The 15,515-nt window shown below is 36.3% G+C and overlaps 1 protein-coding gene across 3 annotated transcripts in view; it reads left to right on the forward strand.

Annotated features, from left to right (window-relative positions):
• The window catches only part of RICTOR (RPTOR independent companion of MTOR complex 2), a 78,965-nt gene that overhangs the window by 25,076 nt on the left and 38,374 nt on the right, over positions 1–15,515 (forward strand). For 2 of the 3 annotated variants that reach the window (XM_007467609.1, XM_007467610.1), the window contains exons 6-9: positions 3,026–3,093; positions 5,977–6,044; positions 13,662–13,744; positions 14,820–14,907. In XM_007467609.1, coding sequence (XP_007467671.1) covers positions 3,026–3,093; positions 5,977–6,044; positions 13,662–13,744; positions 14,820–14,907 — 307 coding nt within the window. Of the gene's footprint in view, positions 1–3,025; positions 3,094–5,976; positions 6,045–13,661; positions 13,745–14,819; positions 14,908–15,515 lie in introns of those variants that run through there. The other variant, XM_007467611.1, reaches the window with a different exon arrangement.

A 15,515-nucleotide genomic window follows, 5' to 3' on the forward strand; every position in this document is an offset into this window, starting at 1 on the left:
TCAATGGTGAAAAACTGAAAGCATTTCCACTAAGATCAGGAACAAGACAAGGTTGCCCACTCTCACCACTCTTATTCAACATAGTTTTGGAAGTTTTAGCCACAGCAATCAGAGAAGAAAAGGAAGTGAAAGGAATCCAAATTGGAAAGAAGAAGTAAAGCTGTCACTGTTTGCAGATGACATGATACTATACATAGAGAATCCTAAAGATGCTACCAGAAAACTACTAGAGGTAATCACCGAATTTGGTAAAGTAGCAGGATGCAAAATGCACAGAAATCTCTGGCATTCCTATACACTAATGATGAAAAATCTGAAAGTGAAATGAAGAAAACACTCCCATTTACCATTGCAACAAAAAGAATAAAATATCTAGGAATAACCCTACCTAAGGAGACAAATGACCTGTATGCAGAAATTTATAAGACACTGATGAAAGAAATGAAAGATGATACAAATAGTTGGAGAGATATACCATGTTCTTGAATTGGAAGAATCAACACTGTGAAAATGACTCTACTACCCAAAGCAATCTACAGATTCAATGCAATCCCTATCAAACTACCACTGGCATTTTTCACAGAACTAGAAAAATAAATTTCACAGTTTGTATGGAAACACAAAAGACCCCGAATAGCCAAAGCAATCTTGAGAACGAAAAACGGAGCTGGAGGAATCAGGCTCCCTGACTTCAGACTATACTACAAAGCTACAGGAATCAAGACATAATGGTACTGGCACAAAAACAGAAAGATAGATCAATGGAACAGGATAGAAAGCCCAGAGATAAACCCACGCACATATGGTCACCTTATCTTTGATAAAGGGAGGCAGGAATGTACAGTGGAGAAAGGACAGTCTCTTCAAAAAGTGGTGCTGGGAAAACTGGACAGATACGTGTAAAAGTATGAGATTAGATCACTCCCTAACACCATATGCAAAAATAAGCTCAAAATGGATTAAAGACCTAAATGTAAGGCCAGAAACTATCAAACTCTTAGAGGAAAGCATAGGCAGAACACTCTGTGACATAAATCACAGCAAGATCCTTTTGACCCACTTCCTAGAGAAATGGAAATAAAACCAAAAATAAACACATGGGACCTAATGAAACTTCAAAGCTTTTGCACAGCAAAGGAAACCATAAACAAGACCAAAAGGCAACCCTCAGAATGGGAGAAAATATTTGCAAATGAAGAAACTGACAAAGGATAAATCTCCAAAATTGCAAGCAGCTCATGCAGCTCAATAACAAAAAAACAAACAACCCAATCCAAAAATGGGTAGAAGACCTAAATAGACATTTCTCCAAAGAAGATATACAGATTGCCAACAAACACATGAAAGAATGCTCAACATCACTAATCATTAGAGAAATGCAAATGAAAATTACAATGAGATATCATCTCACACCAGTCAGAATGGCCATCATCAAAAAATCTGGAAACAATAAATGCTGGAGAGGGTGTGGAGAAAAGGGAACACTCTTGCACTGCTGGTCAGAATGTGAATTGGTACAGCCACTATGGAGAACAGTATGGAGGTCCCTTAAAAAACTATAAATAGAACTACTATGTGACCCAGCAATCCCACTGTTGGGCATATACCCTGAGAAAACCGGAATTCAAAGAGTCATGTACCAAGATGTTATTGCAGCTCTCTTTACAATAGCCGGGAGATGGAAACAACCTAAGTGTCCATCATTGGTTGAATGGATAAAGAAGATGTGGCACATATATACAATGGAATGTTACTCAGCCATAAAAAGAAACAAAACTGAGCTATTTGTAATGAGGTGGATAGACCTAGGGTCTGTTATACAGAGTGAAGTAAGTCAGAAAGAGAAAGACAAATACCGTATGCTAACACATATATATGGAATTTAAGGGAAAAAAAATGTCATGAAGAACCTAGGGGTAAGACAGGAATAAAGACAGAGACCTAGTAGAGAATGGACTTGAAGATATTGGGAAGTGGAAGGGGAAGCTGTGACCAAGTGAGAGAATGGCATGGATATATATACACTACCAAACGTAAAATAGAAAGCCAGTCGGAAGCAGCCACATAGCACAGGGAGATCAACCCGGTGCTTTGTGACCACCTAGAGAAGTGGGATAGGGAGGGTGGGTGGGAGGGACACACAAGAGGGAAGAGATATGGGAACATATGTGTATGTATAACTGATTCACTTTGTTATAAAGCAGAAACTAACACACCATTGTAAAGCAATTATACTCCAATAAAGATAATAAAAAAAAGAGACAGACTCAAAGGAAGGTTAAAGTGAATCCTTAAAAGGAAAATGATCCGAGACAAACAAGGAAATGCAGGGAGGAATGAAGGGTGGCAAAAAAGGTACACATGGCAAAATATAAAAGACTACTCATTGTCTAAAACAATATTTGTAATGTCTTAGGTATTTTAAATCATTTTAAAATTAAAATTCAGGCCACAGTAATGCAGTCAGCACAAGGCTGGGGCGGGGGGGGTTGGTAAATAAGATACAGTGGTTTAAGTTCTAAAATGAGTGAGCCTAACAGGGTTGCTAAATACAAGGACAATACACAAAGATAATTTGGATTTCTTTATACTAGTAACAAAAAGAATGTAATTTATAAAGTAAAAATAATTAAATAATGTTCAAAAATAGGCAAAACAAGTCATAGTGTTAGAAATCAGGATAGTAGTCCTGTGGTGAGAACGAAGGGGAGAATAAGGGGGCTTTGAGGATTATAGGGAATGTGCTTAGTTTGAGAAAATCCATCAAACCTCACATGCATGATTTGTGCACTGCTTAATATGTATGTTAAACGTCAATTTAGAAGTTCAGAAATTCAGTTTGTACGTTTAAAAAAATCACTCAAATATATTCCTTGATGATGAGTTTGAAGAAATAAGTCTCCCAAGCAGTGTACGCAGTTAGAGATACAGAGAAGTGGAATTAATTTTAGCTTGTTACAGGAAGAATACATTTTATAATAAGGACTCTTTTTCTTCTTCTTTTTTTGCCTTTTCATTTTATTAGCGAATTTTAGCACCCTATACTGATTTTCACTACAGACATAGTCCAGATACAGCTGAAGGACAGCTTAAGTAAGTACCTTGCGTGTTACTGTTAAAACTTTTAGATTTGCCTGATTGTACGTAGAGCCAGAGAAAAATGAGTTTAAGTAAATTTCCTATTTCATGGAGTTATAGTTCTCTCATAATTAGCTGTGGTTTAAAAAATTAAACGTAAGCATCGGGAAATTTAAAGACTTGGAATTAGTTTCTTATTTTAAAAAATGTAAGATAGGTAGGAGTAGAAACCTAGATCTTTAATCATTTTTCTATTGTACATGTTTCTAGCGCAATTACATTGAGAGACTAAAAGAATTAATTGTGAGTAAAATGAAGAGCGGCCTAAATTGAGTAAAAAGAAAAATATACTGTGTAGAATTTTGAGAATAAGGTTCATAGGGAAGTAAGAGGAGATAGAGTAAAGATTATTTTCTAGAAATGAGGCAGGATAATTTTCATTTTTTCTGGAGAGAAATGCACATGTTCACTAGGTATTCTGGGATAAGTATATTTAAATTGATTTATGGATCAAATAATGAACTTGTCTGTGAAGATTTTGCCAATGACACAGTTCCAATAAATATGCTATCAGGTGTAGCATAGTAGGATTGTTGGATTGTAGACACACTTACTTTGAGAGATAGTATGTTTTTAAAATTCCTCACTAAGTTTGGGAACATTGTAAAATGGGCATATTTTTGTTGTTTTTCATTTTTCTCCTGAATTAAAAATAGTGGTTTCATATCTTTAATCACCTCCATCACTGTGGACTCATTGCATGCTAACATATCATGACCTGAGCTAAGAAATTAGAATAGTCATTCTCTGTTTAAGACTTCTCAGACCTTATTCTTGCTAACTAAGTTATGAATTGGGATTCTTAAGCCCCTTTCTTGGCTTCTCCTATCACACTTGGGCATGCTCTTTATTGATGAAGAATGTATGCATTTTCTATTGCTGCATGACAAATGACTACAAATATAGCAGCTTAAAATAACATCAGTTTATTAGTTCACAGTTCAGTAGGTCAGAGGTCTGGCATGGTTCTTATCTGGAAGTTCTGGTGAAGAAGCCATTTATTTCTAGGCTCACTCAGATTGCTGGCAGAATTCACTTCCTTGCTATTGTACAACTGAAGTTCCTGTTTTCTTGCTGACTGTCAACTGGGGCCTATTCTCAGCTTCTAATGGCCACCCTCTTTTCCTGGCACATGGTACTCTCCATCTTCAAACACAGCAGGAAATCCTTGAATCTTTGTACTTTGAATCTCTCTGACTTTTTCTTCTGCCTCCAGCTAGAGAAAGCTCTCCAGTTCGATCCAGCCTACCAGATGATCTCCCTATCTTAAGGTCTGCTGGGCTATATAACGTAAACATAATCACAGTCATGGCAATGATACCATATTCACAGGGATCCAGGGATTAAGACCTAGAATCTTGAGAGGATAGGGGCATTTTTAGAATTCTGCCTACCAGGATAAGCAAGAGACGAACCTGGATATGTTTTAGAGTTGAGGAGAGGGGAGTACATTCCACCAAAATCCTTTCTTTTCTGTTTGGTTCAATACTTTGCTTTCCTTAAGTTTCTGGAGTATGGGCAGTTTCTGGAGCATGAGTACATTATAGCTAGGGAATAAGGAAATGGGTGGGTTTTTTTTACAATACTACTAATTTATCAAATAGGTTAGAGATTGGATTACCAGGCAATCAGTATAAGTATGTCACAAACATTTTTAAGAGAAGGAGCACCAAAAGCTTAATCACACAGTTGTCTGATTCTCATTTCTTCCACCAGCCCCCCTCCCCATTTTAGTTTCTGTTATAGTGTCATGTTGATTAGGACAACAGAGCTTAGTGTGGTTGGTTTGTATGTGTGGGGGAGGTTTTTAACTTTCATTTCTCTTTTGTAAACTATCTGCTTGCTTACCATTCTTTAATTTGATTTTCTGTCATTGTCCTTTATCCCTTCTGTTTTTTTCTTTCCCAGTTCTCTGGATTTCTGTATTCTCACAACTGTTAAGAACTTTAACATTAGGGAAGTAAAAAAGATGGCACAGAAAAAAAATGGACTGTTTACAGGGTAGAGATGATTGAGGTGGCATAAATAAAGAGTACAAGGTTGCTATTAAGTATTAAAACTGGCCATAGACCATATTTAGAAAATGTTTAACAATGTGATACTGTTGGTTAATTAATTGTCATAAACTATTACGTAGAAGGGAACAAGTGAGATGATTGGATACCAGTTATAAAAGAAGAAAGTAGCTGGTAGTAGGCCCCAGCTGACAGAAAGAAAACAGAAACCTCAGTTGTTTAACACCAAGGAAGTGAATTCTGCCAACAATCTGAATGAGCTTAGAAATGGATCAGTAATAATATCTAGTTATTTAATAACATCTTGGTGAATATCTGAGTTGTTGAGCTTGCTTGGTAGAAATGCTCAAATAAATTTGGGACAAGATTTTTGAAGTAAAGAGAATACATGTGGTAAAAGTAAGAGGTTTATGTGGTAATTTTCTTTGTTAAGGGGCAGTATTTTGGCAGAGATGCTTATTAAGCAGGCTGGTGTTGTCTCTAATGCTCAATTAAAGGTGTTAATGAGCTATCTAAGAATAGTTTTCAGAAAGAACAGGAAAAGTAGAACTCAGTGGGAAAGCGGAATTTATAATTTGTTTTAAAAGATGTTGTGAATTTTAAATGGGGGGACACGTGATCAGTACATAATTGGGTAATTTGCTTTGAGGTAGATCTGATCTTTATTTTCTTTTAATATATTGTTGAATTTCCTATGTAAATATTTAAATGTTAAGTAATGATAGCTCTTATTCTGATATAGTGGTAGGAAAAACTCACTTTTTATTTTAACATTTAATTTCTTTGACCCTCCTTCCCCCCCACCCCCAACCTCACCCAACAGAGAAGACAGAGAAGCAAGGTTTCTAGCAAGTAAAATGGGAATCATAGCAACATTCCGGTCATGGGCAGGTAAGTTCCTCTGTGCTGCTTTATAACATCCAATAAGAAAAGCTTGGCTATTTTTTCAAATGTTAAATTATTATTGTAGCATCTGCTTTAGATGTTAACCTAGTCTTTCTTTATATGTTATCATTAGAACCAAGAGGGATTTGTACACAAGTCTTAAAATTGACCATTTGTAAGTAAATATGCTAATGATAACCTGGGCATTAAAATAAACTTAAACAAGATCTATACCAAAAAAAAGTTTTAAGAGTGTTAGTTGAATATATAACTAAAGTTTGTTCCTAAAAATGTAATGTAGAATGTCATAAATACCAAATAAGCAAGATAGGCCATTAGTAATCCCAAATTACATTCTTTTTCATTATGGTTTATTACAGGATGTTGAATATAGTTCCCTGTACTATACAGTAGGACCATGTTGTTTATTTTATATATAGTAGTGTGTATCTGTGAATCCCAAACTCCTAACTTATCACTCCCCCACTCCCTTTCCCCTTTGATAACCATAAGTTTGTTTTCCCTGTCTGTGAATCTGTTTCTGTTTCACAAATAAGTCCATTTGTATCATATTTTAGATTCCACATATAAGTGATATCGTATGGTATTTGTCTTTCTGTCTTACTTACTTCACTTAGTATGATGATAATCTCTAGGTCCATCATGTTGCTGCATATGGCATTATTTCATTCTTTTTTATGGCCGAGTCATATTTCATTGTGTGTGTGTGTGTGTGTGTGTGTGTATCTCACATTTTTATCCATTCATCTGTTGATGGACATTTAGATTGCTTCCATGTCTTGGCTATTGTAAATAGTGCTTCAGTGAACATTGGGGTGCATGTATCTTTTATTTATTTATTTAAATTTATTTATTTTCATGTTTGCTTTTTTTTGAATTTTATTTTATTTTTTTATATAACAGGTTCTTATTAGTTATCTATTTTATACATATTAGTGTATATATGTCAGTCCCTCTCGCAATTCATCCCCTCCCTGCCCCACTTTCCCCCACTTGGTGTCCGTACGTTTGTTCTCTACATCTGTGTCTCTATTTCTGCCTTGCAAACCGGTTCATCTGTACCATTTTTCTAGATTCCACATATATGCGTTAATATACAATGTTTGTTTTTCTGTTTCTGACTTACTTCACTCTGTATGACAGTCTGCATGTATCTTTTCAAATTAGAGTTTTCTCTGGTTATATGCCCAGGCATGGGATTGCAGGATCATGTGGTAACTCTATTTTTAGTTTTTAAAGAAATCTCCATACTGTTTTCAATAACGGCTTCACCAATTTACATTCCCACTAACAGTGTAGGAGGGTTCCTATTTCTCCACAACCTCTCCAGCATTTATTATTTGTAGACTTTTTAATGATGGCCATTCTGACTGGTGTGGGGTGATACCTCATTGTAGTTTTGATTTGCATTTCTCTAATAATTAGTGATGTTGAGCATCTTTTCATGGGCCTATTGGCCATCTGTATGTTTTCTTGGGAGAAATGTCTATTTAGGTCTTCTGTCCATTTTGTGATTGGGTTGCTTGTTTTTTTGTTATGAGTTGTATGAGCTGTTTGTATATTTTAGAAATTAATCCCTTGTTGATTGCCTAATTTGCAAATATTTTCTCCCACTCCATAGGTTGTCTTTTCATTTTGTTTATGGTTTCCTTTGCTGTGCAAAAGCTAAGGTCCCATTTGTTTATTTTTTCTTTTCTTTTTTTTCTTTTTTTAAAATTTTTATTGGAGAATGTTGATTTACAGTATTGCGTTAGTTTCAGGTGTACAGCAAAGTGAATCAGCTATACATATATCCCCTTTTTTTTTTTTTAGATTCTTTTCCCATGTAGGCCATTACAGAGTATTGAGTAGAATTCCCTGTGCTATATGGCAGGTTATTATTAGTTATGTATTTTATATGTAGTTGTGTGTATATGTCAGTCCCAATCTCCCAGTTTATCCCTCCCCCACTCTTATCCCCTTGTAACCGTAAGTTTGTTTTCTACATCCATGACTCTACTTCTGTTTTTGTAAGTTCATTTGTAACCCCCCTTTTTTTTTCTAGATTCCACATATAAGCAATATCATATATTTGTCTTTCTGTGTCTGACTTACTTCACTCAGTATGATAATCTCTGGGTTCATCCCTGTTGCTGCAAATGGCATTACTTTGTTCTTTTTTTATTGCCAGTAATATTCCACTGTATATATGTACCATGTTTTCTTTATCCATTCCTCTGTTGTTGGACATTTAGGTTGCTTCCATGTTCTGGCTATTGGAAATAGTGCTGCAGTGAACATTGGGGTGCATTCCTTTACACTAACAATGAAAGATCAGAAAGAGAAATTAAGGAAGCAATCCCATTTACCATCGCAACATAAAGAATAAAATACCTAAGAATAAACCTACCTAAAGAGGCAAAAGACCTGTACTCAGAAAACTGTAAGATATTGATGAAAGAAATCAAAGACGACACAAACAGATGGGAAGATACACCATGTTCTAGGATTGGAAGAATCAATATTGTGAAAATGACTATACTCCCCAAAGCAATCTGCACATTCAGTGCAATCCCTATCAGAATACCAATGACGTTTTTCATGTAACTAGAACACAAAATCCATATGAAAACATAAAAGACCCGAATAGCCAAAGCAATCTTGAGAAAGAAAAATGGAGCTGGAGGAGTCAGGCTCCCTGACTTCAGACTATACTACAAAGCTACAGTCATCAAAACAGTATGGGACTGTCATAAAAACAGAAATATAGATCAATGGAACAGGATAGAAAGCCCAGAAATAAACCCACTCACCTATGGTCAATTAATCTATGACAAAGGAGGCAAGAATATACAACGGAGACAAGACAGCCTCTTCAGTAAGTGGTGCTGGGAAAACTGGACAGCTACATGTAAAAGAATGAAATTAGAACACTCCCCAACACCATACACAAAAATAAACTCCAAATGGATTAAAGACTTAAATGTAATGCTGGACACTATAAAACTCTTAGAGGAAAACATAGGCAGAACACTCTGACATAAATCACAGCAAGATCTTTTTTGATCCACCTCCTAGAGTAATGAAAATAAAAACAAAAATAAATGCGATCTAATTAAACTTAAAAGTGTTTGCACAGCAAAGGAAACCATAAACAAAACAAAAGACAACCCTCAGAATGGGGGAAGATATTTGCAAATGAAGCAACGGGCAAGGGATTAATCTCCAAAATATATAAACAGCTCAGGCAGTTCAGTATCAGAAAACCAGATAACCCAATCAGAAAATGGGCAAAAGATCTAAATAGACATTTCTCCAAAGGAGGCATACAGATGGCCAAAAAGCACATGAAAAGATGCTCAATATCACTAATTATTGGAGAAATGCAAATCAGAACTACAATGAGGTATCACCTCACACCAATCAGAATAGCCCTCATTAAAAAGTCTACAAATAATAAATGCTAAAGAGGGTATGGAGAAAAGGGAACCCTCTTGCACTGTTGGTGGGAATGTAAATTGGTACAGCCACTGTGGGGAATGGTATGGAGGTTCCTTAAAAAACTAAAAATAGAACTACCATATGACCCAGCAATCCCAATCCTGGGCATATACCCGGAGAAAACCGTATTTTTGCTTTTATTTCTATTGCCTAGTAGTCCAATATTTCTTGAAAAGAGGGATTATACATGTTTTACCTTTCCATGGAATAAAAAGCAAACATTTTTCTTAAAATAATACCACCACTAAATATGTTATTTTGTATTAATGATTACCTCTTCTTTTTTAAAAAAAAATTTATTATTTAATTTTTGGCTGCATTGTCTTCGTTGCTGCATGCAGTTTTTCTCTAGTTGTGGCAAGCAGGGGCTACTCTTTGTTGTAGTGCACGGGCTTCTCATTGTGGTGGCTTCTCTTGTTGCAGAGCACGGGTTCTAGGCGCACAGGCCTCAGTAGTTGTGGCACGTGGGCTCAGTAGTTGTGGCTTGTGGGCTGTAGAGCGCAGGCTCAGTAGTTGTGGTGCATGGGCTTAGTTGCTACGCAGCATGGGGGATCTTCCCAGACCAGGTCTCGAACCCGTGTTCCCTGCTTTGCAGGTGGGTTCTTAACCACTTCGCCACAAGCGAAGCCAACCTTTTCCTTCTTGACTTTGCAGAATAATTTAAGGGATAGCATACAAAGGAGTATAGCAATAAATAGAACAGGAAAATTTACTTGAACATTTCTGTATACTTAAGTAACCAGTTAACATCTTTTCCATAAACATGACTATCCCAGCCATAGACTTGGCCCCTAGCCAATATATGTACAAGGACTTCCTCTGGCCTCTCACATTTTGGTAAAAATCCCAACCTTGCTATACCTCATGACTGCCTTTTTCCCCTTATCCTCATGGACAACCTAGGATTCTATGAGGGCTCAACCATCACACATAGTTTTTTATACTTTACTAGCCTCCACACACTCTTTCAACATAGAAAAGCCAGTCCTTCTCAAGGTTAACTGTCAGTGCCCTTGCCTTAGAAATCATGTATAACTTTATTTTCTGTAGCTACACTTACCGTCCTTCACCATTCTTCAGCTTCCTTGCCATTAAAGTGGTTTCTTTCTTCCCCCCGAGAATGAATTCTATCCAACTCTCACCACCAGTACAGCCTAGCTACTGTCTTTTCATTCGTAGACTCTGCTCTCCAGGCACTGTACCTCTAATCTCTGCCAGTCTCTTGTTTCTCTTAAACGTTTTTCTGCTGTGCTTCAGTTTGTCCTAGAGTCCTTTAATGCACTGATCCATCATTAGAAACTTAAAAGGTCGGAGTGTTCTTCCCTTCTATTGAAGTAAGAACTGGAATATTATTCAAGTTAGAATTCTGAAAACATTTTCTCACAGAAATAATTTCCTAAATAGTATTAGATTCTGTGATACTGTGTTTGGGTTAAATGAGCTTTTGTATGTTTGTAATGTTATTTCTATCATATATTTCAAAATCCAAAAAACTGACTGAAAAATGAACTTTTAGAACAGTTTCCTCTTGAGTTGCAGTAGCCTGTTTTCCCTATTAGTGCAGACTATGATTGCAGATTACTGTGTCTTAATCTATAATCTCTCAAATTACTGTCGGACATCAAAGTTTGAGAAACACTATTTTGGTATTTTAAGTAAGTCTGTCTATTATGTTTTAATTTGAATTTTGAACCTAAGTGCAAAGAGAAGATACATATTATTCATAAATATAAATATATGTGCTTAAGTAGAAGTAACAGGGAACTTCAGAATCCTATATGACTTTTTAAAAATGTTTTCCTTTACTTTTTAAAAATGTTTTCCCTAACATTTTATTATCAAAAATTTCAACTATACAGAAAAATTATACAGTTAACACCATATACTCCTACCACTTAGATTTTGCTTTGTTTGCTTTATTACATATCTACCCATCTGCCTAGTCCTCTGAGAATTCATCAGTCTTCATGTTATTCTAATGCATTTTAAAGAAGTTGCAAAATTAAGTTCTCCTGATTCCGAAACACTTCAGCATGCACATTATTACCTAAAGTTCAGTATTTGTTTAGGGTTCTTATTTGGTTATTTTTGTTTGTTTCTGAGTTTTTTTGGGGGGGGGGCACTTTGAGGTAAAATTTACCCCTTACAGTGAAATGCACAAATCTTGAGTCTGCAATTTGATGAGTTTTGACAAATGCTTATACCTGTGTATCCAAACTCTTTTTAGGATATAGAACATTACCATCATCACAGAAAGTTCTCTCATGTCCCTTCCTAGCTAATCCCTGACCCCACTCCTGTAAGAAGCAACCACTGCTCTGTTTATTTTTTATCACAAATCATTTTTGCCTGTGGAATCATAGTATATGTATACTTTTGTGTGTAGGCTTTTTTCACTTAATGATTCTGATTTCACTCAGCATAATGCTACTGATTCATGTTGTATATATCAATAATATGTTCCTTTTTATTGCTGAGTAGTATTCCACTGGGTAAATATATCACTGTGTTTTTAGCCTTCCTCCTGTTAGTGAATACCTAACCTGTTTCTAGTTTTTTTTTTTTTTTTTTTTTTTTTTTTTGCGGTACGTGGGCCTCTCACTGTCGTGGCCTCTCCCATTGTGGAGCACAGGCTCCGGACGCACAGGCTCAGCGGCCAAGGCTCACGGGCCCAGCCGCTTCACGGCATGTGGGATCTTCCCAGAACAGGGCACGAACCTGTGTCGCCTGCATCGGCAGGCGGACTCTCAACCACTGCGCCACCAGGGAAGCCCCTGTTTCCAGTTTTGACCATTCTAAATAGAGCTACTATGAGCAGCATTGTAAAATTTTTTTTCAGATATAAGCTTTGTTTCCTTTTGGGTAAATACCAAATAGAACTGCTGAGTCACAGGGTGGATATATGGGGGTTTTTTTGGCTGTGTTGGGTCTTCATTGCTGCACGCGGGCTTTCTCTAGTTGTGGCGAGCAGGGGCTACTCTTCTTTGCAGTGCGCGGGCTTCTCATTGCAGTGGCTTCTCTTGTTGCTGGGCATGGGCTCTAGGTGCATGGGCTTCATTAGTTGCAGCACGCGGACTTAGTAGTTGCAGCGCTCAGGCTTTAGTAGTTGTGGTGCGTGGGCTCAGTAGTTGGGACTCAGGCTCTAGGGTGCGTGGGCTTTAGTAGTTGTGGCACGCAGACTCAGTAGTTGTGGCATGTGGGCTCAGTAGTTGTGGCTTGCGGGCTTTAGAACACAGGCTCAGTAGTTGTGGCGCATGGGCTTAGTTGATCGACAGCATGTGGGATCTTCCCATACCAGAGCTCGAACCCCTGTCCCCTGCATTGGCAGACGGATTCTTAACCACTGTACCACCAAGGAAATCCCGATACATGTTTAGTTGTATGAGAAACTGCAAGACTATTTCTCAAAATACTGAAGCACTGTTTTATACTCCTATCATGTAGGTATGTGAGTTCCAGTTGCTCTACCTCCTTGCCAGCATCTGGTGTTACCAGTTTTTAATTTCAGCCACTCTAGTGGGTGTGTGACAGTATCTTATTTTTACTGTAATTTGCATTTCCCCAGTGACTAATGATATTGAACACTTTTGTGTTTACTGGCTACTTACTGATACATATCTTCTTTTGTGACATGGTGTTAATATGTTTTAAATTCTTTGAGTAAATTCTCTTGCTTAATATTTTGATCCATTCAGTTTATTTGAAGTCTGTTGGTTATACTCGTCTATGCGTTCATTAAGTTTTAGACTTAAACTTTTAAAAGGCAAATGCCAAGCAAAGTTTATCAGTTTAGGTTGAGAAAGTGTTAAATAAGCAAGACATTGTCTCATTCTCTCCAATATCCCTGAGAATCACTCATCAGCAAATGGGAATAATAGGCAGTCAGATTCATGAAACCTTTTTGGGTATGAAACAGAAGAAGTAATTTAAAGGATAAAATTATTGATAACCTCTAATTAGTTGGCAAATTCAGAGAATGTTTGAAATATACTATCAGTTATGATAATCAAATAATGTAATAGTGTAATTTGCATGGAAAAATGTCACATTTTGTATTATGGATACATTACTATAGAAAATTTTTTTGAAATTCAAATCAGTTATTATTTTTTTCTTTTTTAGGTATTATTAATTTATGTAAGCCTGGAAACTCTGGGATTCAGTCTCTAATTGGAGTCCTTTGCATTCCAAATATGGAAATAAGGGTAGGTAAAAGTTATGATTGTTTCATTCATGGAGTTTTAGTGGAGGAAATTAATTGGAAAAAATTTATTTCAGGTAATGCTTTTTTCCTCATGAATTGTTAATCTGTATCACAGAGCATTTTAAAAATACATGAATAAATATTTACTGCTTAGTTGAACCCTAAGAATATAATATGAATCATTTGAAACACTGCTGTTGTTAGGAACTAGGGCTGTATTAAAATTAGATTAAAAATGTGAAATTAATTATGCTTTATTCAATAAAAAGTGCAAACAATACACAGGGGCATTCTCATTGTAAAAGGTTCAAGCAATATAGAAAAATATACTTAAAAAGTAAATATAGTATTTATGCAACTTATGCCTTCTAACTTGTGTTTTTATATGCTATGAGTAGTGGTTCTGATTAAAATTGGGGTATTTATATCCTTTTTCTAGATATAGTCCTAAGTTATTAGTGTATAGGAATTGTATTAAACAACTAAAACAAATTGAAATTAGAGGAAAAAAATGAACTCTTCATGTGGTTCTTCCTTTTCCTCTTTAATGTTTTTGTTTTAATTTTGTTCAAAGGGACAAAATTTGCCCCTTTGTTTCTTATTATTAGTAGTAAATATTAGCTAGAGGTGCCTTGCTTAAAATGTGAACTAAAAATAAAAGCATTTAGACCATGGAAGGATGTAATTATAGATGGAAAGGTTCCAATTCAGTTGACTTCTTACTCAGCAAATGGTGAAAGAACACGGTCCTTTGAGTCTGGCCGACTGAGGTTTGACTCCTTTTTTTATTATTTATAGCTCCATGACCTTGGGCAAATTATTTTTAACCTTTAAATGTATTTCTTCATGTGTACAGTGGGGATAATAAAAGATGTATTGACAAGATTACATCATGTATATGTAGTAAGCATTCAGTAGTTATCTCTTCTGTAATATAGGCCTGATAATGGTAGTTTTCTAAAATACAGTAGTTCTGTTTTTATCGATTTTTAAATCTGTGAATAGGACATTTAAAAAATTGCAAACAAAGATTTATTCCATAAAAACAAATGAACTGTATTTATTTGTACTTGCAGCGAGGTCTCCTTGAAGTGCTTTATGATATATTTCGTCTTCCTCTACCTGTTGTGACTGAAGAGTTCATAGAAGCACTGCTCAGTGTAGGTAAGTATTGAAGTGCATTCACTACTCATATATTGTAATTTTTTAAATGGATTATCTAATGGAGACAGAGTTCCTCAAAGGAAAAATACTGAACTAAATATTAAATATCATTTTCTTACTGCATATTTGTGGCCTGAAATTAATATAAAAATAAAATCTCAGATAAATTTCTTCTCCATCACCCTAGCTTCTGAAACGAGCAGTGAAATTAATAGGATGGACTAAGAAAGGAAGAGAGGAGTTAATAAGAAACCTTATGTGATTCTTACAGTGGATTGTTTGATTCTTGTTATTTTATTTTAGCCCAAATGACTCTGAGTCCCTCAGTGAAGGAAGTTAAATCTGTGTTCATTTACATAAATCGTTTTTTTCTGTATGCCTTCTTGAGTCTTTTTTTTTTGTTTTTTGCGTTACACGGGCCTCTCACTGTTGTGGCCTCTCCTGTTGCGGAGCACAGGCTCCGGACGCACAAGCTCAGCGGCCATGGCTCACGGGCCGAGCTGCTCCGCAGCATGTGGGATCTTCCCGGACCGGGGCACGAACCCACGTCCCCTGCATCGGCAGGCGGACTCTCAACCACTGCGCCACCAGGGAAGCCCTCTTTTTTT

Source organism: Lipotes vexillifer, unplaced genomic scaffold, assembly GCF_000442215.2.
Source record: "Lipotes vexillifer unplaced genomic scaffold, Lipotes_vexillifer_v1.1 scaffold1432, whole genome shotgun sequence".
Classification (NCBI taxonomy): Eukaryota; Metazoa; Chordata; class Mammalia; order Artiodactyla; family Lipotidae; genus Lipotes; species Lipotes vexillifer.